The 26,061-nt window shown below is 41.8% G+C and overlaps 1 protein-coding gene across 1 annotated transcript; it reads right to left on the reverse strand.

The window, feature by feature from the left end:
• Window positions 1-635: 635 nt before the first annotated feature.
• On the reverse strand, window positions 636-25,013 carry NAT10 (N-acetyltransferase 10). The gene is made up of 28 exons (XM_054828683.1): window positions 24,773-25,013; window positions 23,447-23,538; window positions 22,600-22,771; window positions 22,170-22,292; window positions 21,334-21,395; window positions 20,336-20,450; window positions 18,849-18,956; window positions 17,832-17,965; window positions 17,419-17,512; window positions 16,929-17,027; window positions 16,230-16,366; window positions 15,601-15,725; window positions 15,140-15,290; window positions 14,574-14,670; window positions 13,697-13,813; window positions 12,631-12,732; window positions 12,451-12,525; window positions 11,719-11,835; window positions 11,396-11,529; window positions 9,467-9,515; window positions 8,824-8,917; window positions 8,620-8,730; window positions 7,388-7,560; window positions 6,739-6,858; window positions 5,647-5,745; window positions 5,190-5,263; window positions 2,564-2,647; window positions 636-1,410 (listed from the first exon to the last, which is right to left on the reverse strand). Exons 1-28 carry the CDS (start codon window positions 24,878-24,880, stop codon window positions 1,317-1,319), a joined length of 3,060 nt encoding a protein of 1,019 aa, XP_054684658.1. The 5' UTR covers window positions 24,881-25,013; the 3' UTR covers window positions 636-1,316.
• Window positions 25,014-26,061: the final 1,048 nt, after the last annotated feature.

A 26,061-nucleotide genomic window follows, 5' to 3' on the forward strand; every position in this document is an offset into this window, starting at 1 on the left:
GGGCAGCCAGCCACCACCTCATCTCTGCAGGCTGCCATTGCTGCTCTTTCACACAGCTGGGTGATAATGTGGCCCCTCGTCAAGCCGTTATGGGCTGCAGCTCTCCCCTCCCAAGGCTCAGCTGCAGCCAGTGAGGGGGATGCACCAGCTGTGTATCAGCTGTAGGTGAGTCTCTCTGTTCCAAACCTCTAGGGCATGAAGGCGGAACAAGACAATGCACCAGGGCATTCAGGTTTGGGACAGGGACATTCTAAGTCAAAGGTTTGCCCTGGTTTTGAAGCCTCTGGAGTCTGACAGGCAGCAGACCTTGAGTACTGCGGTCACAGAAAGTCCCGGCTCCAGACTGGTACGTACTTATTGCCAGTAGCAGAGCTGGGGAGAGTTCAGGGCCTTGCCTGCTCAACTGCCCCCGAGCTCAAAGAGATCACCGAGGCTGGTGTCAGTACAATAGTGCCGATTTCCTGGTCACCTTAACACCACGCTTTCTGCCAAAGCCAAGCAGCAGCTCTAGGTCAGCAGAGAGAGAGAACGGCCAAAGCAGCTTCCCCAGCACCTGTTCATCACGCTACCCTGCTTGAAAACTAGGAAATGTAAATTGCTGAGCTGTGGGAATGCCAAGACCTTATAAGCAAGTGTGAATGGACAAGAGCAGCCTTTATTACAGTGGCTGGAGGAGCACAATAAGTAGGAACCATAGACCGCCTTCCAAAGTAGAAATGTTCATTGTATACCCTGAACTCCTGTGAGCAAGGACCACATCAGGAGTCTGAATGGACAACATGGGTAGCGCTCAGAACTGCCAGCCCCAAATACAAAGTCAGTTGGCATTTGCCGAAAACTCCCTCAAGCTACAAAGGAGTGGAAGTACTACTGAACCAGCAGCTGCAGATATCAAGACATGCTGCAAGGCGAAATGGTAGAATCACTTACCAAAGCCTAACATGTTTCCACCCTTCGTTGTCCAAACTCTTTTTTAATAAAGACACCAACCATTAAGATGTGGGAAAGTTTACAGACTAATCTGCCCTCTTTGAATGGAAACTCTGTAGCTGCTGAAGCACCCTCAGAATACCCCAGTGCGTTGCACAGTGCCTCACTCAAGCTCTGCAGTCACATCATCAAAAAATCATCATAGACTGTTTCCTGGCAGTGTCAGTGTACTTCCCGTAATACAAACATGTTAAAAATGCCTCTAAGGCTTCTCCTTCCCTCCAGCTCTCACCCCCCAAAAGAAAGTCTTTATATTTAAAGGAGAATAGTACTTCTTAAGTACAGACCCGTCACTTGTTAATTCAGTTCACTGATCGGCTTTAAAGTCATTTCTTCCACTTCTGCTTTATGTCTTTAGTCTTTTTAAATTTCTTCTGCTGCTTCGGTCCTCTTGCTGTTTCTAATTTTCTCTTCTTCTCACTGGGAAACAGGAACAAAATATCTGTTAAAAATACACTAGATTCCCATCCAGCTGAGAAATTTTTGTTGTAAAAGGAGGCGAGGGTCTATGTAGATATGCAGTTGGAAGAAAATACTTCCAATTTCTTGGGTCATTTAAACTGGTGCTAGAGAAAGCCCCAACGAGAGTATGACCTAGATTTTCTACTGTCTTCAGATTCCCTAACCCAATTTGAAACCCATAAGATCTTGATTTTTAGCTCTTGTCATTGCTTTTCAAGACTTTGTGTGTCCTAAAGACAATTCATAAAGGGCGTCTGGAATTTAGAGTACCTAGAAAAAATATTACCACTGATTGATAGTTTTAAGTATGCAATTTTGTTCCTGCGCTAGCTTCTGACTAGAGCAAACATGACAGAGCTCCAATCTGTATAAGCACTGACAAGAGCCTCTCATTCCCGTACAGCTTCTGGAAACTCATGGCTTCCAGCATTCATGAAAAACAACATGAATATACAAAGGGTGGAATAGAGATCACATAATTACTTTGGCTGTCAGGCACCCCAGGAAGGGGAAATAAGCAACCAGGCCAAGTCTCAACTATAAATCCCCAAGGAAAAGATGATGAAAGACTCCATGCTGGGCAAGGTAAAAGAAAGAGGATGGATGAAAAGGAAGGAATTGCAGAAACGCAGACTCAATATTCTGCAGGCTTAAGCTCAAATTTGAAAGAATTATTCTTCCCTGAATTTGCATTTTCTCCAATGGGAATAGGCTCCCACCTTAGCTCCCAAAGCAAACAGCACAGTTACATGGAATGACTTATCTCCTTAAAAGTGACCCCAACTTCTGTGCATCATCAGGATCAAGACTTACCCACGTCAACAGGAAAAAGTTACAACAAGCAACTGAGTTCCATGAAGACAGGAGTGTACTCTAGAGCGACCCAGAATTCACAGTAGCAGTTCCATTAGAGGAACCACTGAGTACCCCGCACAGCTCGCAGGTGATCACACCCCAATTCCTCCAGGGAAACTCAGCATCTATCAAGGCCGCTAAGTTCATTTTATCTGCATTTAACTCTTCAGCTTCACTCTTTTCGAAAAACATTGTTACAATAAAGACAACAGGAAAGACCAGAGACATCTCTGTGGAGAATTTCAACTTCCTTAACCTTTTCAAACTGACGACGGAAGCATTCTGTCCTGCTTTGCTCAGCACCTCACTCCATTCTTCATCGTCACCCCGGATAATATATCTAAGTGAAAAAGGTAAAGGAAAATCCAAGTAAAATTGCTAACACAAAACAAAAAAATAAGGTGATTATATTGTCAGGCACACACTACTCTACAAAGCAAGCCACTGTGTCAGCACCAAACCAAATCGGTATTTGGAAACACATACAAAACTAGACTGGCAAAGGGATACAACAGCTTGTCACGACTCTATCAGCAGACTCAGTCCTAATTAGGTCAACAGCAACCAACAATTGTCCCCATCCAAAGCTGGTCAGTGTCGAATGAAGCTCTCTCAGGAGCCCCTATTGTAAACGTTACAGAACTGTTTTAGGAAAGCCTCTCACCAGAAAAGCAGAGTGCTGAGTAGGGTACATCTGTTATGAAAGCAAAAAATATGGCCACAAAGGTTACACTTCCCATAGCAGGGGTGTATACTTCTACTTTGCCCACTAGATTTCTTAAAAGATAGACCTTCAATCACTACAGCTTTAAGCCTGACAACCACAATATAGTGGTTCTATATAGGATCTATATCCACTATACAGATTTCTTTATAAAAGCTTGGGGAATTTTTTTTTTCCCCTCTCCAAAAAAAGAGAAGGAGGATGGTTGTGCTGGTAAAGGAAGAGGATACAAAAAGCAATGGCTTATAACGGAAAGTTAGCTAAATTAGGTCTTAGACCAGCAGTAAGCTCGAACGGTACAGTTTTTCTGCATCAGTCCAGGAAAAACTGAAGACCTGCAGCTTTCTTTTGAGAAGAGAAATAAGGACAACAATTGCTATTCAAATAAGCTCATGTTCTGTGCCCCTTGTCCGAGTGTACAAGCACCCTGGAAATCGTATACATTTTAACTAGGCAAAGCAGTCATGTAGCAAAATTGAGTCGTTGCTCTCCACCTCAAGTTCGTAGAGATTTAGAATAGACTAGCCTTTATTCATACAAGGCTGAACAACACTGGACAAAGCCTTTTCAAATCAAACAGCTCTGCCTCTGCTATTAGTTTTCTATAACCTGTATTGAAAAGTGTTCAAAATAGATTTTTGTCTCTCCTCATGCAGGAGAACAGAAATCTATTTCTGGGTGAAAAAAAAGTGAACATGGTCCAAAATGGCAAACAGGTGTGTAACACTATCAACTCTAAAAAACAGAATTAAAACTTTTAAAAAATTCTGGTTATATTGTTTTCCTAATGTGACTGAGTTGCAAGTCACTTTAAATCGCATCCAGTTTTGTCCTTCCTTCAAACAAGACAACCAAAGATTCAAAGAAGCTTTTATTCCTTTTCTCAGATTTGAGAGATTAGTCTAAAGCCAAACCAGACAACTTTTCTGGGATGCCAGTAGAGTAAACAGGATTTATAAGACAAAAAGTGGGAGGAGGAGAGAGAAAAGGGAGGGAACCAGTGGCCTGTGTAACTCCTGTTGGTCCAGAAAAAGTGACATCTGCTGACACCTCAAGTAAATTGCTGGTTCAGCAACTCAGTATCCTACAAATTTGTCCAGCTCTACAGCAGTTAAAAGGCATCTGTGTACACTGCAGTTCAAAAAAGCAGCTCTGGTTGGTTGTTCTTTTTCTGTTGGTTTGGGGTTCTGACTTTTTTTTGTTGTGTTGTTGTTAAAGAAGAGGATATGAAAATCAGCCAAGTACCACTTTCACTAGAGTTGCACACACAGCAGACAAGAGGACCTGGGTATCCTGGTTTGAGGAAACTAATGACTATTCCCAGAAGCACGGGAAACTGTAAAATGAGAAACAGTCCATGGCCAGGCAGCTTGCTTTATTACTCCACATTATAGAACTATGTAACTTCTATACGTATGATGTACATACCCTATACAGCCAGGATCAAGACACACAGACACATAGTAAGAGCTACTGCCATAAATAATTGACCATTTAAGTGACAAAAGACAACGGAGGTAAAAGAAGAATGTGCTCAAGCTCATGCCAGAGGCACTGGGACAGAGCTGCGAATTGATCCAACACCGTCTGTTTGCAGCACATCGTCTGTTTGCAGCACTGTAATGACAAGCCGGCCCCAACTCTAACAACAATTCAGTTGTACAGTTCCACAGACAGACAGATCTCACTGCTGAAGATTTGCTAACTCGCAAGCTTTTGCTTTCTGTTCAGATACCAGCAGAAAACAGGAAGTCAGTAAGTTCACACTTAGGGGTATGACACACTTCTGAGGCAATGAATCCATGTACTGAGGTAAACAGGTGAATGGTCTTGAACAGAAGTTGTAACTGAATCTAATTCGTACGGGATAAAATGTTTTGAGTGTGAAACAAAGCAGCTGCTAATAGAGCAGAAGACTAAGTTAGTGGCTGTCAGGCACACAATACCCAAAGTTTCTATTAGCATAGCAGCATGTGCTTATCTTACCTAGCTGCTCTTGAAAATATCCACTGCTATTTCTCATTTACTGATGGTTTGAGATTGTGATACTGCAACTATGGCCTTGTGCACAAGTCTCAGCAAGATGCACGAGTGACCCGGCATTCAAACAGGTATCAGGGGAAAACTGGATTTGAGACTCATACAGATGAATTCTTACTGTGTTAGGTCCATTTCTTTCAGCTTTGCCACTTCTTGCTTGTGTTTTTCCTGGAATTCCTTTGCGGCTTCTTCCTACAACAGGACAGCACAACAGATGTATTAAGTTCTAAGTGCAAATTCCCTCTGAAAGAGAAGTACATCCCATAAAACGAGTATCAGGTGATCCTGAAAAGCTCATCTCTTATATAATTGCATTGTTACATTATTTCTATACATGTACTCGTAATATATAACTCCAAGAACATCTTAGTAGGTTCTGTGAAAAATCTGTATTACAGATTAACAAAGCATGACTACGAGCATATAATGCAAAGCTGTCAGGTTTTAACTACCATAAATGACAGACCTGATGCGGAATTCTTTCCATCCAAGAAAATGTAGATTACAAGCCTTCTACACCCAAAGGAACTCCATGGAGTGTTTACATATGTATCAAGAAGAAAGTTCATAATTACCAAGTCATCATTTAAAGATTTCAGTGTGGGCTCCATTACAATATCCTTTGTGGCCACCATCTGCTCCTCCACAGCTTTTTCCTGGACTGTGTTGAACAACTGAAAATGAAGTAAGCCAACCCATGTAAGACTTGCTAATGTTTCTTCTAGGTTATTGCTTTAAAATAAGTAAGAAATGCTGCCTGTCCCCATGAAACTCTTACAAACTTGCAAATATTATCAGGCAGTGTTTTCTTTCTGATGCATGCATTCCATCATACTGAAATAAAAAGCTCAAGGCTGCTTCCTGAAGGCAGAATTATATACAGCCTTTATAAAAAGTATAAAACTAAAATCAGCAAGCACTCACCGTCACTCACACAAATGAGAACTCACAGTTTACAACATACTTTATTAATACAGTATTATTTGATTAACATTTGCAGATAAAAGCTGCATATTTATTTTTTTGTATGTTATTTTCTTCAAGATAATTGTAGGGGTGTTATGCTGAGCAAATCACTTCTCCAATGAACAATCTATGCCGGACTGCAGAAGCTTTGCCACTGTATCCTGATCCTGGAGAACTAGAGGCTCCAGGCTCAGCAAGCAATTGCAAGGAGTTGACAAGTTTTCTGTCCGTCTCACCATTCGATAACTCATCACGCTACTCACTTTATCACAGACATTAGAGAGAAAGAAAACCAGATCCAAAAGTTTCCAATTAGTTCACTGGACTTCAAGTCTACCTCTAAATGACTTTGGAAAAGTGTTTTTTCAAGAAAAGTTGAGATGCCACCAACGCAGTGAACAATCATAAAAAAAAAGGCTCAGGCTCAGCTGGCAACATGGGTTATACGGTCAGCATTTTGGTCAGGACATTGCAACATTTAAAACCATAAGACGATCACTATTATTTGGGAAAACACTCTAGAAATTAATGCCATAAATACCTGCTTGTCCACTGGGATTTTCCCATCTTTTACAGTCAATTATTTGGGACACGTTAAAGATACACAGTTCTGATTCAGCTTACTATTAGCACCAGGCTCAGTACTGGAATCACACTTTGGTCCAAAACAACCAGGACAAAGCTTGTCACGATGCCATTACCTGAACGACTTTGCGGATGATTCTGTTGAAAAGGCCCATCAGCTGACTGCTGGGCAGTTCTACCTCCTTTTCCAGCTGGTCCAGAGATTTGTGCTGTAAGCCAATCCCCAGAAAAAGGGCCTGAGGAAATGACAAGTATTTCAGTTATAGAGGTTTTTAGAGAAAACAGAGATATATAATAGTACCCTCTACACTCCTTACACTTTACCAAGTCCTTGCTCTACTCAAGTAGTACAAGGCTTCTCTGGTACAAGCTGAAGCTTTGCTCAGATACACTGGAACACCCCTAAATCACTCTGTCGATGGAAGGTGCCATTCCACACTTAGTACAAATGAAGACCTTTCTCCTGAAGGACAGTTCAAGAGCCAGAAGATTTGGAGGGGTTTTTAAGCCACAGTTCACATCGTATAATAAATGCATGGAGTACTTCACTGAACACACAACAGAATACGGTCCCTACAAATTTTATTCAAAGCAAACACTAAAGGTGGAAGAACACTACAAGCAGGAGGAATCACACAGAGGACTACAAAAGAAGCAATTAACTCAAGCAAAGTCTTCTTTTAAAGATGACATGAAACAGGAAACTATCCGTAAAATATATACAAAGAGAGGCGAAGCATGGCTTGTTCTCACAGCGATACATACCGACTGTGCAGCAGAGAGAGAGATATCACCCATCTGGTTCAGAAAAAACATCCTGGCAATGGTAGGTACCATATCCATGATGAGATGATAGTCCACCATGTTGCGAGAGTACATCTCTAACCTCTTCAGGTCATATGGGATGAAAACTGATTCTAATTCAGCACGGCTGATGGCTACAATAAAAAGACAACAACGTCAAGGCTGTTCTTCATAGCTATCCAGGATCTCGGTATTTAACACATTCCTTTTCATATCAGTGAGTACAAGGCCAACTGCTACCCCATCGGTTCACTTCCCAACACACTAGGTACAACACTGCTGTTCAGACTGGCTTCGTTATTCAAAATCTTTTCAGACAGTCATACATCCATATGAAAAACATTGCAACTGTCAAACCAGACCAGCGTATCAACTTAAAGATGCCAGAGCAACTGAAAACAGTGAGGGCTGAGAAACACAGTGCACCCAGTCTTTAACTGTCTTACAGTGGTTTTGCGGTCAGAGAGCTCTGTTCCATTGTAGCAGCAACCAAAACTCACTAAGACAGATACTAAAAGACCACAAGACAGAGATTACCGAGTTCTCCCAAGAGGACTCCCCTCTGTTAGACATACTGAGGAAACAGCAGTTTGCTTTTAAGCCAGAAGCGACTGTTAGAACTGTCTTGTCTGGCCCCTTTTTTAATACCGCCTGTGTGTTTCCCCCAGCAAATGCTGGATCAAGTCCAGTAACACGCAGTTGAACTAAATACTCTCTCTTAGACATCACGTTCCAATTTCCAAATTTCTGATGACAACATTCTTCCTAAGGTCCTAAGCAAGCCGCTCTGCCTACTGACCCTTGCTATTCAAGGCTTCCCTTTTAATTCCATACTGGATTTGGCACATGTCAGTACCCATCCATGTTTTGTCATGCATTTAGCTGTTACACTCAGAGGCCCTCTAATTTTGGGTTACTTAAAGCTTTGATCAAAAAAGCGGGGGGGGGGGGCGGGGAGGGAATCAACAAAAACCCACCACTACCTGTGTTCAGTGGCAGAAAATGTCCTCTTAGCTTTTACTTAGAAATACAAGCATTTTTCTGGATAACAGGAACAAAACACAGTAACTGACCAAGAGCAATTCATGGCACTTCACAAGAAACATCATATAATGAATGCATGTATTTGAGAACTCCGATAAACGTATATATAAACTGCAATCTAACTGCACATTGTGAGCCAGGGTACTCACGTGGTTGTGGCTGCTGTTTGATATTTTTGTTCTGTAGAATATTCAGTGCCAACGAGGGAGAAAATGTGCTGAACTGGTAGGAAAGCAGAGAAAGGAAACGCCTCCTAAAATCTGTAAGACAAGATGATAAAATAAATGACTCCTGTGAACCTTTAGAATAAATATCCCCGAAGATTCTTCTAGTGTTAGCAAACTCATAGTTACCCTTCCAGAAGGCAGTAAGCCAAGGCTCCTGTTCAGTGTCCTCTTCATTCAGTGTCTTCAGCATGATGCACGAATGCTCACCAGTCAGGTCATTCTAATAAATAAGATATATTTCCCATCACCCTCATGAATCTTTTGCGCTCTATGCTCAACTAAAGAAGGCAAAGGTTTTCTAAATCAACAATGCATGTATCAACTGCTGTTGATCACCACAACCTAATGTAAAACCTGTGAACTTCTATAATTTGGTAAATCCTAGTGCTGAGGGATTTTGGCTTCTTGAGGTAACCAGCAGTCACCAGTATTGCAAAGTCCAGGTACAGCTCAAGAGACAGAAAAACAAAAGAAAAATACGGTGACAAACAAATTATTCTCCCCAAAAGTAATATAATTGCTGGTGCTATTTTTTCTAAACACCTTGAAAAACAAGAACAGTCAATTCAAGGGTCACCAGAAGACTACATTCACAACCCTAAAACTCTACTCTTTTACCTACAGGCCAAAAGAACAAAAACGAACATAAACCAAACCCCAAACGTAGTCTCAGAAAACCTTCCTGCCCAAAACGCATCTCACAGAAGCTAATGGAAAGATGCCCAGTGATGTCAATAGGGCTGAATTTCATTCAGAAACAGCTACTTACTGGTGTCTGCCTTAGATAAACTGGCACAAATCCAGCACGTTTCCAAAACCTGGGGAAAGGGAAAAAAGAAAATGCGCTGAGAATTATGGAGCTGTTGACTCTACAATAGTACTTGTGGTTAAATGCAATTTATCTACCGTACAAGAAGAACGGTTGAAACGTAGGGAAAAGTCTGTATGACACCCCACCAACTGATGAAAATGAGCACTTACAGAAAGTAGTCAATGAGCAAACAGACTGAGGTTCTAACTTAGCGGAGTGAAAAATGATGATTGTGATATCAAAAAATGAGCAAACTTTCAGAGTTTGTATTTGACATGCTTCCAGGGCCTCCTTTAAAAACAGGCAAACAGGTTTTGACCAATAATATCACAGACTCTGAAGGGATACCCTGGGGAACAGGCTGAGGATTTACAGTTTACTTCAGAGACTGTTCCCTGGCAACTCCCAGGTTTCAAATAGTCACTTGTGGACCAGAGAGAATCCCAGACTGATCAGCAAAATCCTACCAACATCCCTTTCCATCCTCCTGTTCCTTCTTGCATCTTAGTTGTGAACCGATGCTACAATTCATTTTGCCCAGCAGAAGGCGGACTAGTACAAAAAGACCTGCTGAGACCAAACATATGGCATCCCAGACAAAAGAAAGCAGCCAGGCCCCAGAGCAACTGTCACTGGCAACCTACCTCCACCAGCCACGGGATGACTACTCATCAGCTGCACAAGATGCTGCAAATTTCAGCAGGAAGCCCTACATGTGTGCCCCCAGCCTCTCCCTATCCCACTATTCATCCTTTTTTTATCTATCCCACCACAGCTAACAGTCAAACAACTAACAAAAGTAGTAAAACACCTTATTCTCCCCCTCTGCCCTGAGAGGGATCATTCAAATAAAGAGACAGTTGAACCACTTGCATAATAATTTGCAAAGATTAAGACTATTTCACAATAACCATTCAGTTCTGATGCTCTCCTGCACAGCTAAACAATTCACCATCACTTTTTGGCAGGAACTTTGCAGCATGCTTGCTGAGGAACAAAACAGGCTACAGTCTCTGGATCTGAAATAGCAAATGCACACAGCTGTCTAAAATTGCTCTGATGGGGTCAGTCACAAATTGGTGTCCACCGCTCTTACTTCTGCTGCTGCTTATATCACATGCTTGTACAGCACCTTAGGTCCTCTGTAAGTGGGGGTAGGCCAGCAAGGAACCAAGGTTTTACGTGATAAATGACTGCTTTGCTTTTAGGCTAGCAACAGGTAAAATTCTGCATTATTTTGAAACTGTCTCCCAAACTATGGATTCACCACTTCCCACACTATGGCTAAGAAAGTCTTGGAAATCTAGATATTTTATAGAATTTGATAATATTTTAAAAGTTAGCATTTATTATAAAATCGTACAGTTTTATATACAACTATGTTGTACAGTGAAGATAAAACTGAAGAAAATTTAATAAATGATTTACTGCTGCAGTAACTCAGTTCCTCCATGGTAAGAACAGCAAGCAGCAGCTGCAATTGCTGATGAAAAGCATTTACAATAGTCAGGAAACTAACAACTAGCTTTGAACTCAGAAGCAGCTCAAGCTTCTACAGGTCACAGGAAGTAGTATTTAACTTCTCCCTACTTATTACAGGCTGTTCTTACTTCTCTAGCCTGGAAAAACTGAGTAATTATAGCTAATTAACAGTTTAGATGGGTCAGAGAGAAAACTGAGAAGGGAATGGGTTTTCCCTCAGAAGGAGTTTGACGAAAAACTACCCTGAAGGATGCACTTGGGATCAGCCCTACTGTACAGCAAGAAAAGGCCTTACAGGATAAGTGGGCTCGGAGTTGTTCCAGTTTTAGAAACCAAGTGAAGCATGCAGAGATAAAGAGAATGTCCAAGGGCTAAAATATCCATATAGATAGAATAACGTCTTACTTGAGTAATCTTGGTGTTAGGCCATAAGATACCCCAAGATAGTCTAGATTTTCAGCTTGTCTCTCGCTCAGTTTGAGAAGTAAAGGAGGCAAGTTTTTCCGAGGTGTCACAACCTCTTCTAATAAACTAACAGTCTGAAAGAGAAAGTGGAAATGGGTTAGTAGCAATCCTCACAGAAATCTGCACATTAAATCTCTTATTCTGTATAAGAAAATAAACATGAGTATTTCCTCCTTACACGGAGAAATCATTATCAAGACTTACAGTGAAAAACAAACAGCTTAGCACAACAGAAAATACAAGAAATGTACTGAGCTACATACCTCACTGCTTACAGTTGCAATTTCTTTTGGCTTTTCAATCGTTTTTTCTTCCAAACATGGGAATTTGCCTTCATAGTACATCTGCAGTAAAGTCAGAGCTCTGCTGCCATAGCCCATCTATGAAGAAGGAACAATGCACTATATGCAGAAAGATGTATCTAGCTTTTAAGACAGGGCAACAACATTCTCCCCTTACAAACCCATTAACAATCATCAGCGCAGAGATCAGTCAGTCACTGCAAAAATGCATTTTCTTTGCCGCAAAGCATATCCATGGAGAAGGACACTACAGAACGTGGATGTCCGAAATCACAAGAGCCCAGTTGGTAGCTCAGGACTGTATAATAATTCTTGGTGCTTAACTCTGGTGCTCAGAAATTGCCAAACAGCACCGTGAACGTTTGGTGGTAATCTCACAGTAAATGTCACTGGATCTTGATTGTATACTGCTGCCTGGGATGTTGGCATGCTACAGTGCTGTCTAGTAATGACAGAAGTACTGGTTTGCTACCCATCCAGAGGAAAGCAATGCCCCCCAGCCTGCTGTGGCATCAGACCATTTCTCTGCACCTGACTTCACTCTATTACTACTGGTGGCTCAGTCCCCAAGCTTAAAATGCTGAAAGCTGGAGCAATTGTAATGTTTGCCCTGTTCTTGAAGTGTGCCTGCACAGCCATTCTCGTGGTACCACTGCTGACTATTCACAATAACTGAGTTCCAAAATACTTTACCCCCTGATAATCCGGATGAACTGCAATACGAACAACACGCCCACCAGAGAGGCCCCCGAAGTCTGGATCTTGGAACTGCATAAGAGACAAAAGTCAATTTAAAGAACATAGATGGGCACTCTGGAAATAAGAAATAGTGCTGGAATACATCTTGGGTGAGCATACGGACAAATTATTCACCTGCTCTGAAATGGTCCAGGGAATAAGATCACCAGAAGCTTTCTTTCCCCTAGAAAGGCTGTTCATGATAGACTGACGAGAGATCTCTCCCTCCATGCACACCTGCCAGAAAATGTAAAAGACCATTAACGGGAAAAAAGCATTTTCTCCTACAGTCACTCCACACAATCAAAATTTATACTCAGTTGCTCAGTCTCTTTTGCAGTATTGACATTTTATGTGATCCCTGCTCTGCAACATGATGAGCAAACACGTATGTGGCAGCAAAAAGGCTCTGCCCCCACAAGTCCCGTCTCAAAAAGCACACCAGCGGGCCAGCCAGGTACGTTTGATGCAGCAGGCATTACACTACGGTGCAACAGAAGCCTGAAGAGATTAAAGCATAGGAAATGCTCTATGCATTTTCTGTAGTCCATCAATAGAAAACATAAAAGCTTGTCCCACCAGTATTTCTCTTTAAATGTCATATATTTTTCACGTAAACGGGACTTTTTCTTTTAAGAAACAGCAGATTTAACTACCTGCATTGAACATAGATAATTAAGAATCTGTGTTCTTAAGGAAGAAAAGAAGCATATAGTCAGATACCCAACAGGCAAGGGCTGAAATATTTCTGCCTCTCTAAGCACGTATGTCAGAGGAGTTTGTATTTTTGTAGTTCTACTGCAAGCAAAAGGAATGCTGGAAACATGGGATAAGCAGAGCGAACCAGTGAACCAACTCTCCTTGCACAAAGTTGAAATGGGAGGACAAAGTCATCTCTTGGAGCAGTAGTTCAGCTCCTCAGAAGGCTTCTCAGCGCAAACACATTGTGGAGACTGGGAGGTCTATGTGAAAGGATCAGCATCGCGATGTATTGATACAGCAATTAGTGTTAATGAAAGGAAGTGAGGAGAAAAAACAGCCTTAATACATGGCTGTAACACACACAAAAACACAGCCCCAAGCTACCATCTACTCCTAGATAGTACACTGCTGCCATAGTACACCAATTGTATGCTGTCTCACAGCAGTGTACTGCTTCCTTATTGAACAGTTCACTTCTAGAGACATGCTGCTCTCTTACCTGAACAACAGCAAGTACTTCTGGTAACGAATTCTGGGTGGGTGGAACAGGCGGCAAAAGACAAAAAAGATGATGGGCAGGTGCATCAGATAGCATCTGTAGGTCATTGGGTGAGTTCTGGAGGGTACAGACAGAAAGTTGAAGAATTATTCCACAAGAAGAGCTTCAAAATCCAGTGTAATGTTAGTAGCTGACTTCTAAACAATCCTCCATTTTCCGAGTTTCGGGCTATTGAGAAACTTGGAACTAGTACAATACTGAGGGATGAAGAAGCTCACAGCCCACTTCATGGCTGTTATACAACCAGACAGCATCTGTTTTTCTCAAGTGAAACCTCTTGCTCTAATATGTATGGAACCGAACTTTCTGTTTTTATATAGCTACTTATCTCTTAATCTACCAAACCTTAAATATTTTTTAAAGTGTCAGATTTTTAGTACTCAGTATCTCTGGACTTCACCACTCATGTTTACTAGTCACCCATGGTCTTGAAATCTTGAGATGAATTATTACTCTTTTCAGTAGTACAATGGTACTACTCTTTTGGTTAACCTGAGGCTACTACAATACAGTACAAAAAACTGCAAAAGAGGTTCATCACTGATACTATTCTGACAAGCTCGTAGGCTTATCTAGAGCTTAGTCTCCAGAATTTCTCAAGACAAAAATATTCCAGATATCTGTAAATCCAGTATATTTAGCCAGAACCAAGGCAGAGATCTCAGAGAAAGGAGAATACGGATCTGCACACAACAAGAAACAACTGAAGCTGTTCAGAAACCTCAATTCGGCCAATTCAATTATACTGTTACAACAAGCACTGCTCCCTCCACAACATTCCTGGCTGAAATTTTGACAGAAGTAGCACAAGCTTTACCTTGTAGTGTGAAGCCACATAGAGGGCCATCAGTCTCTGCAGAAAAACTTCCGATGCTCTGTGGTAACAAAAAAGTGTGTCTCTGTTTACGTAGTATCTAAACAGAGGGGTTAAGGAAATCACCTCCTTGGAAACAAAGAAAAACCTCCTTGTTGGTTTAAGAGTAATATTTTCAATATAGCCTTGGGCTACATGCTCGCTTGTGCTCTTAGACTTGACAGATCTATCTACAAGAATGAATGACTTTGGGCAGTGTTCACAGATTTCACACCCTTTGTCTGTAAAGCCAAACCTTTTGTAACTCCAACAAGGACTTCCCTTCGTTCAACCCTTCCTTAGATTGTCTCTGCAGTAAAACTGAAGTTTGGTAATGTCCTGCTAACGCACACCACTGGTCTTATAAGAGCTCAACTCTACTAAGCGTGGTCTTAATAGACTTTTGTCAAAAGATCGTGTGCTGAGGTTATCATGCTAGCTGGAGAACCCACTATAAATCAGCTTGAAAAAGCCTCCTTCATCTGAAGGCAATGTATTTTGATCAGAGAACAACATTTGAGCAAGGATACAGGTCACAAGTCTCAGGCAGCGGGCAGCCAGAGATAATTCTGGTGATGCCGAGACAGTCCAAACACAGCAGATCATTTAGCCACTTTTCAACTGGGTCACCAGGGGCATATCTGATTGACTCATGGAGGGAGACTTCATGCAACGTACGAGCTGCAAACAGATTTCAGAGAAGAACATCGAGTGTTGGAAGTTACAGTTAGCAAAGAATTGTATAGAATCAGTGTCCTTTGAAGGGCTCCCAGGAGATTAGAAAATCATTACTTGCATAGCTTTTATCCCTTAAAAGCCTTTACATCTGAAAATCATGAGGTAAAAACAGAGGAGAGTTCCTTCATTTTCCCATACCGCTACCCTCCTACAGCTGCAAAGTACATGGACATAAGGGATACCCGCAGGGCTGGCCAGCCTGCAGCACTGGAGATCATGGTTACACACCGCAGCCCAAAATACAACTGAGTACCTGAGGTGAGTTTAGCTGTTGCTGTAGATTTGTTCTCTGCTGTCATGGTGACTTGGGTTTGTGCGCTCTGTTGACGGAGCTGCTGAATGAGCTTCAGAGATAGCGATCGACCAGTACCCTCATACCTGAAAAGCAGAAGACAAAAGTCTGAAGCAAATAACCAAACAGCAATCCTGAGACACAGGGAAGCTCCAGCATAGAACTAGGCTGCCATCAGAGCTACATGCCGTTCTGAGGGCTGCAAGGGCCCCAACCATCTGTGAGAATCGCTGCCTTTTGATGTTCTTGCGTACATAGGACAAGGCAGTCTCTCCCGTCACTTCCTTAGTCCCACCGTATTGGAAGGAAGATGTCATTCTTCCCTCTCTTCTAACAGACTGTGGAATCCTGTTTACGTATTTGCTCCTTGTAGCACAGAAGACGTGCAAGTACGAACACTTAATGAATCCACAGTGGAACCAAAGGAAAGAAGCAAGTTCGAGTACTGACTCTTGGTTATTTTAAGGAGCTGTTCCATGACAGATCAAGAATTAGCATGACCTGATGTAACAGTGTGTAATTAAAAAAAATACTGTAGTGGCACTTGCACAACTGCTTTCCCAGGTAGACAGCTGCTGCTCAAGCCTTACCCATTGATTGTAGAAGCCATGAAAACGAGATAAGGGCCTAGCAGGTTTTTCACCAGGGGTAGAGGAATGGCGGCAGCTTCATCAATCACAACAAGTTCGGCTTGACCCAGTTTCACAGAATCAGCAGGGTGTATGTACTGCAAGGAACGAGAAGACACCAGCACTGTCAACAACAGTTTGTCTGGGAATTAGGGAAATGTCAGAGTTGGCAAAGCTGGAGCCCTGAAAAGCTGTTTGGTGTCCCCTTTGTCCACCACCACCAAGCCAGGGACTGACACACAAGAGCAGTCGAGAGAGGGTTCATGTTACCCTAACAAGAACTGGGTCACACATCTTGTTTTGCACATTTCCAAACAAATTTCTCTGCAGAGATCATGAAAATAAAGGAAATCTAACCACTAGAAACATATGCTCTTCCTTCACTGTTTCTTTCACCTTCCTTTGCTTTTGTTTCAAGAAGAAACTCACAAGCAATTACCAAGGGAGCTTTGTAATCCACAAGTTATGCACAGAAAGAAATAAGATATTTTATGAAAGTCACTCACCAGAAAAAAAGGTCTGCCTTAAAGCAAAATCAATCAGGACAGTTACACATCACATAAAACAAACATGCTCAAAATCAAAACAACTACAGCATCAGTAAAGGCAACAGTTAGGAACAAAAAGTAGAAAGGCAGGAGTGCAAAAGAGGCCAGTTACCTGGATGGTCTGTCTGTGCTCCTTGAACACATTCACTCTCACAACAGCCTTGTTAAACTCGGGATTTAAAGACTGAACAATCTCGTAGTCCAGATGTTCCTGAAAGAAAACATAGTTAAACAGCATGAACAAGCCCAGATCGGAGAAAAATATCACTTATCATTATAATCAAAATACGTTCACTAAGAGTATACTGTTATTTCAGGTTCTAGTTAAAAACAGCTAGAACAAAAGCTTCAGAGGCCTGGGAACTGAGAAATTATTTACTTATGTTGAAAACTATTTCATTAAAAAAAAAAAAAAATTTTCCCAACTTAAAAACTGAGTAGGAAACATTACTGTGATTCACTGTTGCAGAACATTATTAAAAGGGCTGGTAGGGGTAAAAACTGGTAGCTAATACATGCAAACAAAAATCACAGATGAGATGCAAACCCCCTCCTAAACAGAAATGCTGTGAAAGTATTGTACAATAGTCTGCTCTTCTCACCTGATACTGCAGCGCATCAAAGCCTTTAAATATGAACTCAAAGAGAGTGTGAAGGTTATCAGGGCTTGGAGACGTGACAAAGATATTGGAGTAACTGCACAGAAAAATAAAATAAGACGTTATGTCTACATACACATACTAAGTGGAGTTGATTTTACCAAAACACAGCAGATACCTTTAGACACTTATCTCACCATACGTGTGATTATTTTGATTTTTAAATACTGAAGTTTTCTTATTACTATAAAATAGAAGAACTTGAATATGCACCAATCAAAATACACAAGAAGAATAAAAAGGAGGGATGTAGGACTGGAAATTACAAATATATTCAGATCCTGGGAATTTTATTTTTTTTTTTTTTTACACTCACGGATGAAGATAAAGCCTGGGAGATGGAGGGAATCACTCACCCAAAAGCTACTGCTCCAGCAATAGCTAGTCCCAAAGCAGCAGATTTACCACGTCCCCTGGCTGCTGTTAATGCCACAGTGCTCCGTAGAGTCTTCTCAGAAATGGCTTCAATAAATTTCAGAACTGCTTTTGCCTGATGATCAGAAAAACACAGAAAACATAAATCAGCTGTGTTTAAATTGCTTTCAGCATTACTTACGCTTGCCATTAGCACATGTCTTCTTTCCTAGAACAGGAAGAAGGAAGGAAAAGAGAAGATGGGAGAGCTGAACATTAAAACCCAAACAAATAATGTGCAAGAAATGGTAATCTTGACCCACTGAGTTCTTGCAATCACTCAGGTCAAAACACAGATCAACAATCAGTAACAGCAGTTCTCAAGCACTACCTCCATGCCACTGATCACAGAGTATATTCAGCAAGACGGGAAGAGGCATGCTGCTCTCACAGAAGGAAGATAAACGTATCTGAGCAGCAAGGAGGCCTACTATAAAAGGACTGAAGCAGTGCATAGCTCTGGGAGCCACCAGGCTGAGCTGCAACTTCTCAGAAGATACTCTGAAATAGGGAAGACAATTGCAATAGGGCCTTCATTTGCACTAGTCAGCGATTCTCAAATTGGAGTAAAAAAAAAACAAGTGTAAGGGAGGCAGGAATAGGGGCATATTAAAACATGATATGGATTTTCAACCTCTATTCAGAACCAAACTGAACAGAAACTTCAGGTTAAGTTTCCTGCTTATTTCAAACCCTCATCATCTCTTTAGATGTGGACTTCTCCAGATCAGGTTCCTGTCTCCATTCTAGTCCTTCCACTTATTCTCAACTTCATGAGGAAAATCACTGATACTGTCGTTGAGCTACCACGTCCGATCGATTTTTCAAGGAAATTCTCTAAGACCACGCCCATCACTGTTCATGCTCCGATGTGATTACACGCAAGATGAGACACAAACATCAGTACCTAAGGTGAGCTGTCAAGCACAGAATATCTCAGATTTAAATACCACACCAACCTGATCCAGGGTTTTACAGCCATCCACCAAAACTCCTACAGGCTGTGTATCCTGCAAGCTCTCCTTCAGTTCTCTCAGCTCCAAGTCCTGTGGCCGGAGGCTGTCTTCCTATAAGCACAGGATTTACCATAAAAGGATTAGTAAAGGACACTTCGGCACAATTATACCTTTGTGATATCTTCGGATATCTTTTGTCAGGCAGAGAAAGGTATCTCAAAGGAAGTGTTGTAACAAGTTGAATATACTCCCTAGAAACAGAAAAATGTAAATGGACAGACAGATATTTAACATTTCAATTTTAATGCATCTTCAGGAGAATGGTTACACAAGAGGTAGGTATCCTGGCTTCCCCAAGCTTGGAGGAAAAAAGGAAAGGATTTTTCAGTACGTAGTAACTGGAGAATGGCATTGCTAGGAAGAAGAGACCACGGACAAATTTTCTGAAGAATTTAATTCATTTTTCAGTCTTCAGGCTCTTCCAAAATTTTATGATCTTTGTTATACTTGTCAAGAGGCGTACACACTGCCACGCAGGGGGAAAAACTACTGCAGCAGCAACAGATCAGTTTTCAAACCAATATCAAGATTTTCAAAGCCAAACAATAAACCTGGACATAAAAGCAATCAATTTTTAATAGGAATGAATTTTGATTTTCATAATTGTCACTTAAAATTCCAAAGGCAGCAGTCTACCCATCCAAGAGATAAGTATTTGTGCTGCTGTCAATATTTTCATAATGCTAAGGGGAATTTGGTTTGGTTTATTTTTTTTTTTTAAATCAGTGGTCTGTTAAAATGTTTTTACCATCTCTGACAGAACCTATGTTGGTATTTCTTAGGCCAAACAACAGTTCAAAAGCTTAAAGATTTCTATTTAAAACTGATTTTCCATTTTACTTTCGTCTACAACTGAAAGTGATAAAAGGATACATTTCTAACAGTGCGACCTGTATGTCTGGCTCATATTCAGTGAATGTTTCCTGAGATGTGGTACGTGTAACTCAGAAATTGAAACAACTACCACAACTACCACAGCTTGTAGGTATCAGGTATCACCTGAGCTTGTAATATACTCATTTCCAGAGCGTTTTCCCACCCTCCAACCCTCGAAAGGTCTTTTTATCTGTTTCATTCCAACTGTCCATCAGCTTCAAATCTCTCTATGCATTTCTGAAACAGCAACCACAGCAACTAAGCTCCACCTCGCCAGGCTAAACAGTAATACAGCAAAATCAATAAATACAGGCAAGCACACAAAAAAAGGTGTGACAGAAAAAAACCCCAAGGAGGAAAAAAAAAGACAGCTTCCCATGCTTCACCCATACCAGATATAATTTTTGCAGAACATTCTACATCCTGTCTGCAAGACCATTATTTGATACAAATCAGGGTGAAAGGAAAGCTTCCTCTTTTTAAAATCTTTAACATGCTGTAGTCAACTCAGACCAATGTCTCCCAAGGAAAAGCAGCTGACATTGCTTACTGACCTGCGACTGTGGTGGAACAGGTGTGATGTTTGCAACGTGACTGGAGATGGGCAAGATATTCAGCTGATCATCAATCACGATGCAATTCTTGCATGAGGCCAGAGACAGAATGAACCTGAGCAGTCAAGCAAAGGCAACTCAGTAAAACCACTAGCAACACAATTGTATTTTGGTAGTTAATTTAAATTTAAACTCTTTTCTGAACCCAGACATAGTATGTACAGCTACTTACAGCTGAGCTACAACAAGTTCACACAACTAGCAGTATGCCCCATCATATAATCAGGATCATCTACACAAAACAGGTATCCACTTACCAAGATGTCTCCAAAGAGGAACACTAACTAAAGACGATCTACCAAGAAAGCATTTAAGAGGGAGGTAGCTGCACAAAAGCGTAAGATGTAAATACACAGCAATTGTGACAAGCGCTGACCCCCCCAAAAGACTGCAGTCAGTGCTGGCTTATTCATCCTTCTAATTTCTGACATCACATAACCACCTGCATGCTAAAGAACAAATTCTGCAGTTTTCCTATAGCTAAAGCTAGGGCTCACTCCCTCAGTAAGAGCTGCTTATTCTATATGACAAAAGCAGAGAACACACCTTTACAAGACACTTCTAAAACCACAGAGAATACTCCACACTAAGTAGTTTTATGTTTTACAGTAGTGCAGCAAGTATCTGAACTTTGGTGCATCTGAAGTATTTGTTTCTACAGAGTGTTTCAAGAAAGGGACTCGGTGCAGTTTACAAATTTGGGCCTATTTGCATTTATTTCTTGTAATATACGCCAAAATTTTGTATACAATTCCTCCAACAACAAACTGTATTCATTTCCAAAACAGTACATGAAAACTTCACTGAAGCAGCCAAGAAGCCCTATTCCAAAGCAAACCTATAGGATGTTTTCCCAATATGAATACACACACATGATGTTGTTTCAGATGCTTTTCTTGGGCATACAGCCTGGATCCTTTACACTCTTAGTAACTTACCTCTCGTTAAACCGTCCTACCACATCCTGGTGTGCCTCTGTTCTGTATCGAGAGTGTACATCCTGAAACAAAAAGAAAAAGTCAATCTGGACAAGGAATAGCAGTAACAGTGACATTTATAAGATTGTTACTCATGGGACAATCCAACTTCTTTTTCCACTCTTGTGGATTATGGCCTCCCTTTCCATCAACATCGCATCCCAGACACAACTCCGATTTTCTGTTTGTTGTGAAACATCCACATTTTCCAAATACTTGTTGAAAATGTGCTTTTCCTACCAATATTTTTCACAATGGTCTTACTTATTCTTGCCTGATTTAAAGGTCAACTCTGCCAAGTACAGAACATTTCAAACACCTCAGGGATGCTAAGAAAAAACAGTCTCACTTTAATTCACCTACTGGCATCGTTACTAATGGAAACAGTTTCTGCTCTCGGTGTAAGTATACTCAGTGTGAATAGTTCATATCTAGAAATATGTAATAGTTGTGAAGCTGATCTCACCTAGCAACAGGTCACAAAACACTCAAAAGGCCTATTTTTTACTTAACTTTCTATTACATGGGCAGATAGTATAAATACTTTCCAAAACTATTGTGAAACAAAAGAACACAGTTACATTTGTGAATGACAGGTGTGTCTTCCTTGTAACCTAGCAGCATTTCAAGACACAGAGGTTGGCAGAACTGCCTAAGCGTAAGACACATTCAATCACAGATGAATGAAGGAGCAGGAAAGATGAAAGAGGGAAGACCACAGCCCATAACAAAAGCAAAACTTAGCATCACCATGATGTACCTGCTTATATAAAACAGACACATTACATTGAACATACCATGGTCATTGTATAGAGCTGCTTCAGCGAGTTCATAGTTCTCAGGAGAATCACCACAATTCCACCCCCTTCTACTGTTTCAACAGTTCTAGCCAGCAGGTTTGGAGTCAAGGCTTCAAAATCCTAGGAAACAAATACAACTTTGAAGTTGCCTAGAGCTCACCAGCACAACTAGCACCTACTAAAAGGAATAAAAAACATAAAAACATTAGTTCTCAAAGCTTAATTCACGCTTAACATTTGCATTAACCAACATCCCATTAAATTTCTACCAACAAGACTATCTCACCCTCACAAAACTTGTAAAAGATATATAAAGCCATCATAATTGAAATAACAGAAGCAACAAATACTATTCCTGCAGCATTTAAACTGAAAGCAGCTGATATTAGCGCAATCTCCTCTTTAAGTCAAAAGTTTAACTCCTTACCTGAAGTACACACATGCCAAAAGTGTTACCGAGAATCTTATGAGTTTCATTGTAATAGCAGTAGCGAATGTTTGTGGCTGCTATAAATAACTCAAAAGGATCATCATCCTTTATGTTTAAAGTTCCACTTTTAATCTTCTTCTGTAGTTGTCTCATCCTCTTCTTCCGGTGGCTGGAGAACAAAATAATACAGAAATTTTCTTGGAAAAAGGTTTGAGAAAAGTGCATTCAGGCCTACATTCAAGTCTAACTGGAAGTCACAGTGCAGCCTCCAAGGAAAAAAATCTTGGATCACACTTACTGCTTTCACAATATGTTCCCATGCGCCTTCAGCCCACAGTGGTGGATATCACACAGAACCAGCTGGTTTTGCAAGAAACCGCTTGGTTGGAATTATACAGCTTCAGGTAACACTTCCTTCCTGCCTTTGTGTGCAGACTCTAAGTATGCACACAAATCTAAGAATTAAAATTTTAAACACTTTTTCAAAATTAAGGCTTTCTAATGCTTAATCTGCATTCAGTCCTAAATATCACTGAGGCTAAAAAGCTGACGAATTAAAGTTTTGACCTTTTGAGGTTAAAAAGGTGAGGGAGAGATTGATCCAGAACAATAGAGTTGGCATTAGAGCTACAGAAAGAAACCAGAAGTACCTAGTGCTGGTGTCAGCTCTGTTATGGAAGCCAAATTCTAGTTCTGGAAGATCAAACTTCCCATAGCTCCTCCAAGAACTAATCTTGTTTCTCCTTACAACCCGATCACGCAACATATGCTCAGCAGACCAGTCACGGAGCTTTTGCTTCACACAGAGCAGCGACCACAGCATGAGACACAAGAGGTATCTTACCTGCTAAAGCCCAGCTCCTTTTTGTAACACCACAGGACGGAGGGTCTGGCCTTTACAGTTGCTTTAGACAACATGTGATGAAGTATAACCACCTGCCAAAAGGCAGAAACGTTCATGAACAACCGTACTCACAAGCTAACATCAAAGAGTAAAATGTTTTTCTAGAATTGATTTTATAGCTATGTTTTCTACCGAGCAACCCTGTGCAAATCAGAAGGATCCCTTGACATGTTGTGACAGTTACGTTCTGTTTTACACAGACCTGTGTGTCTGTGCCTTCCCCAGTGCTGCATGACACTGAAGACAATTATACCTACCATCTCTTTAGCACTCTTCTTTAGCAGAACTATCAACTGCACAAAGAGAAGGCAATTATCAGTTCCTAGTATTTGTCTCTTAGTCTAGATTTCGCACAATGTACTTCAGCCTTCTACAATTTAACACGATTGCATTTGAATTTTAATCCTCTAGTGGGTTTGGCACTCACTGCTACGTAGCCCGCACATTCAGTAAGCACACTTGCTGCTTTGGAATCCAACTCATCAGTGAAAATACTGAACACAACCAGACAGAGGATATGCCCCACCAGAACTCACCTCTCCACTGTAGCAGTAAATTAATGACACCTATTTTGTACTGCCACCTGATCAACTCATCATTTTCCAAGGTTTTTTATAACTAGTTTATTTTACTTCCCCAGAAACTGGAGCTAACTGAAGTAACTTATCCCAAAATGTTATGGTTTTGCAGTGCTGTTGTTCCCCTTTCCACTCAAAAACCATGAGTCTAGAGTCTCTGAAGAGAAATGAGTTTAGTGGCTAATTTCTTCCATACACAGTTACCAGGTAGGTCCAGTCCAAGTTTTGGTGTGGTGACATCTGCAAGATGACTCAGTACATAAATGACGGCTTGAGTGCCAAACCATAACATCTCACAATGGAACTGAGCTAGGGAAAGAGCTCCTGCTAGCCACAAAATTAAGTAGTTTTTGCCCTGTTTTTTTAAAAAATACTCCGATTTGCCTGTACCCGCTTTTATTTAATGTCCGTGAGCTTCTCAAACAGGAGATAGTGGGAGGACACAGTCTCCTAAACCATTTCGAACAGCCCTTCGCGTTCCTGCACCGCGCTGAGGTACCGGCCACCCGCGGAGGCTCGCCACTGCTCCACCGCATTCTGCGAGTGGAACTCTCGCTTTACAGAGGAAAAAGCCGGTACCGGGGAATTACAGATCAACCGTTCTTCAAAGGCTCGGTTCAGTATCAGCACCCCCACACACACACTCCGAAGGCAGGGCGAAGCCCTCTGCCCGCCGGGGGAGCGTCACCTGGTCCTTGCCGCGGTCGCCGACCACCACGAAGAGGGCCCGCTGCCGCTCCGCCACTCCATTCTCGATCAGCACTCGAATGCGGTTGTCCACCTTCCGGCGCTGCATGGCTGCGGGGCGCTCGGGCCTTCCCCCGGCCCCGGCCCGACAGGAGAGCTGCCCGCCTTGGTCGCTCCCTCAGGCGGCACAGACGATCCCGCCGGCTCGCGGCACACCACGTGGGAGCCGCGCGGTCCCGGGCGCGCGCGCCCTGCACCGTGGCAGGACCCCGAGGCTGCCCCCGCCGTTCGCCTGCGCGAATGGATATTTTTTATATAGATATACATATTAATTTATTTAAAAAAAACCCCACAGAGTTTCAGCTGGTATTCCACATGCGAAAGTCACAGTGGTACTGATGCAGAGCTTTAGCCATGTTAAGCCTCCCCGGCGGGAGGCCAAGGGGCTCCGCAGGGAACCGGCCCCGCCGCACCGAGACCGCGGCCGAGGCAGAACGCGGTGCTGTGAGAACAAACGAGTCGAAGCGATTCCCTTAAATAACGAGGATTCTCCGTCGGGGAAAAACAGAGAAGTTTCGAAGGTACTGTTAAAGTTACCTCCATATCCACCATTACCCCTCAAGTCAGCACCTGGACATAACACCTCCGCGTCTGTAAAAAGGGGATAAACCAAACTTCAATCGCAATGGCAACACCGATTTTATTTTTTAAATCCTCCGTTCTAGATAAATCCCAGCGCCGTTGGAGCGAAGGCCGTAGCTCTAACCATTTCCTAAAGAAACCCCATCTCCACATCCCGCGGTGCCTCCTCAGCGATACGCTCGGTGTCACCTGGCGGCCTCTGGGACTGTTGAGGGGAAAAAAGGTGAGCGTTTGGAGACACAGTATTGCCGATAACACAACTGCAGAAAGGGAACAGAGCACATACACAGAAAAACAACAAAGCTTTACGCTAAATTATGAAATCCCAAGAAAACGTGTGGAACCTTGCTTCTCAATAAGCTTGGAACATTTAAGCTCGGCGGTTTAGGAAAACCACGGCTGTCTGGAAGCGTCCTATGCAAAATCCCAAGTTGCACAACTGCGGGGCTGCAACAGGAAAACAATTCCTGAATCTGACTTGGGCTAAATTCCAGTAAGTTTTCAGAAACACTAAATTTATTCTGAAACTGACCACAAAACTATTCCTAATAACCTAAAATCTGTAACATCAACCTTTCAATACCAAAGTTGAGCCAAGCTATTTGCATAGATATATTTATTCTTAGCTTTTAATACTGCCAAAGAAAT

Source organism: Grus americana, chromosome 5, assembly GCF_028858705.1.
Source record: "Grus americana isolate bGruAme1 chromosome 5, bGruAme1.mat, whole genome shotgun sequence".
Classification (NCBI taxonomy): Eukaryota; Metazoa; Chordata; class Aves; order Gruiformes; family Gruidae; genus Grus; species Grus americana.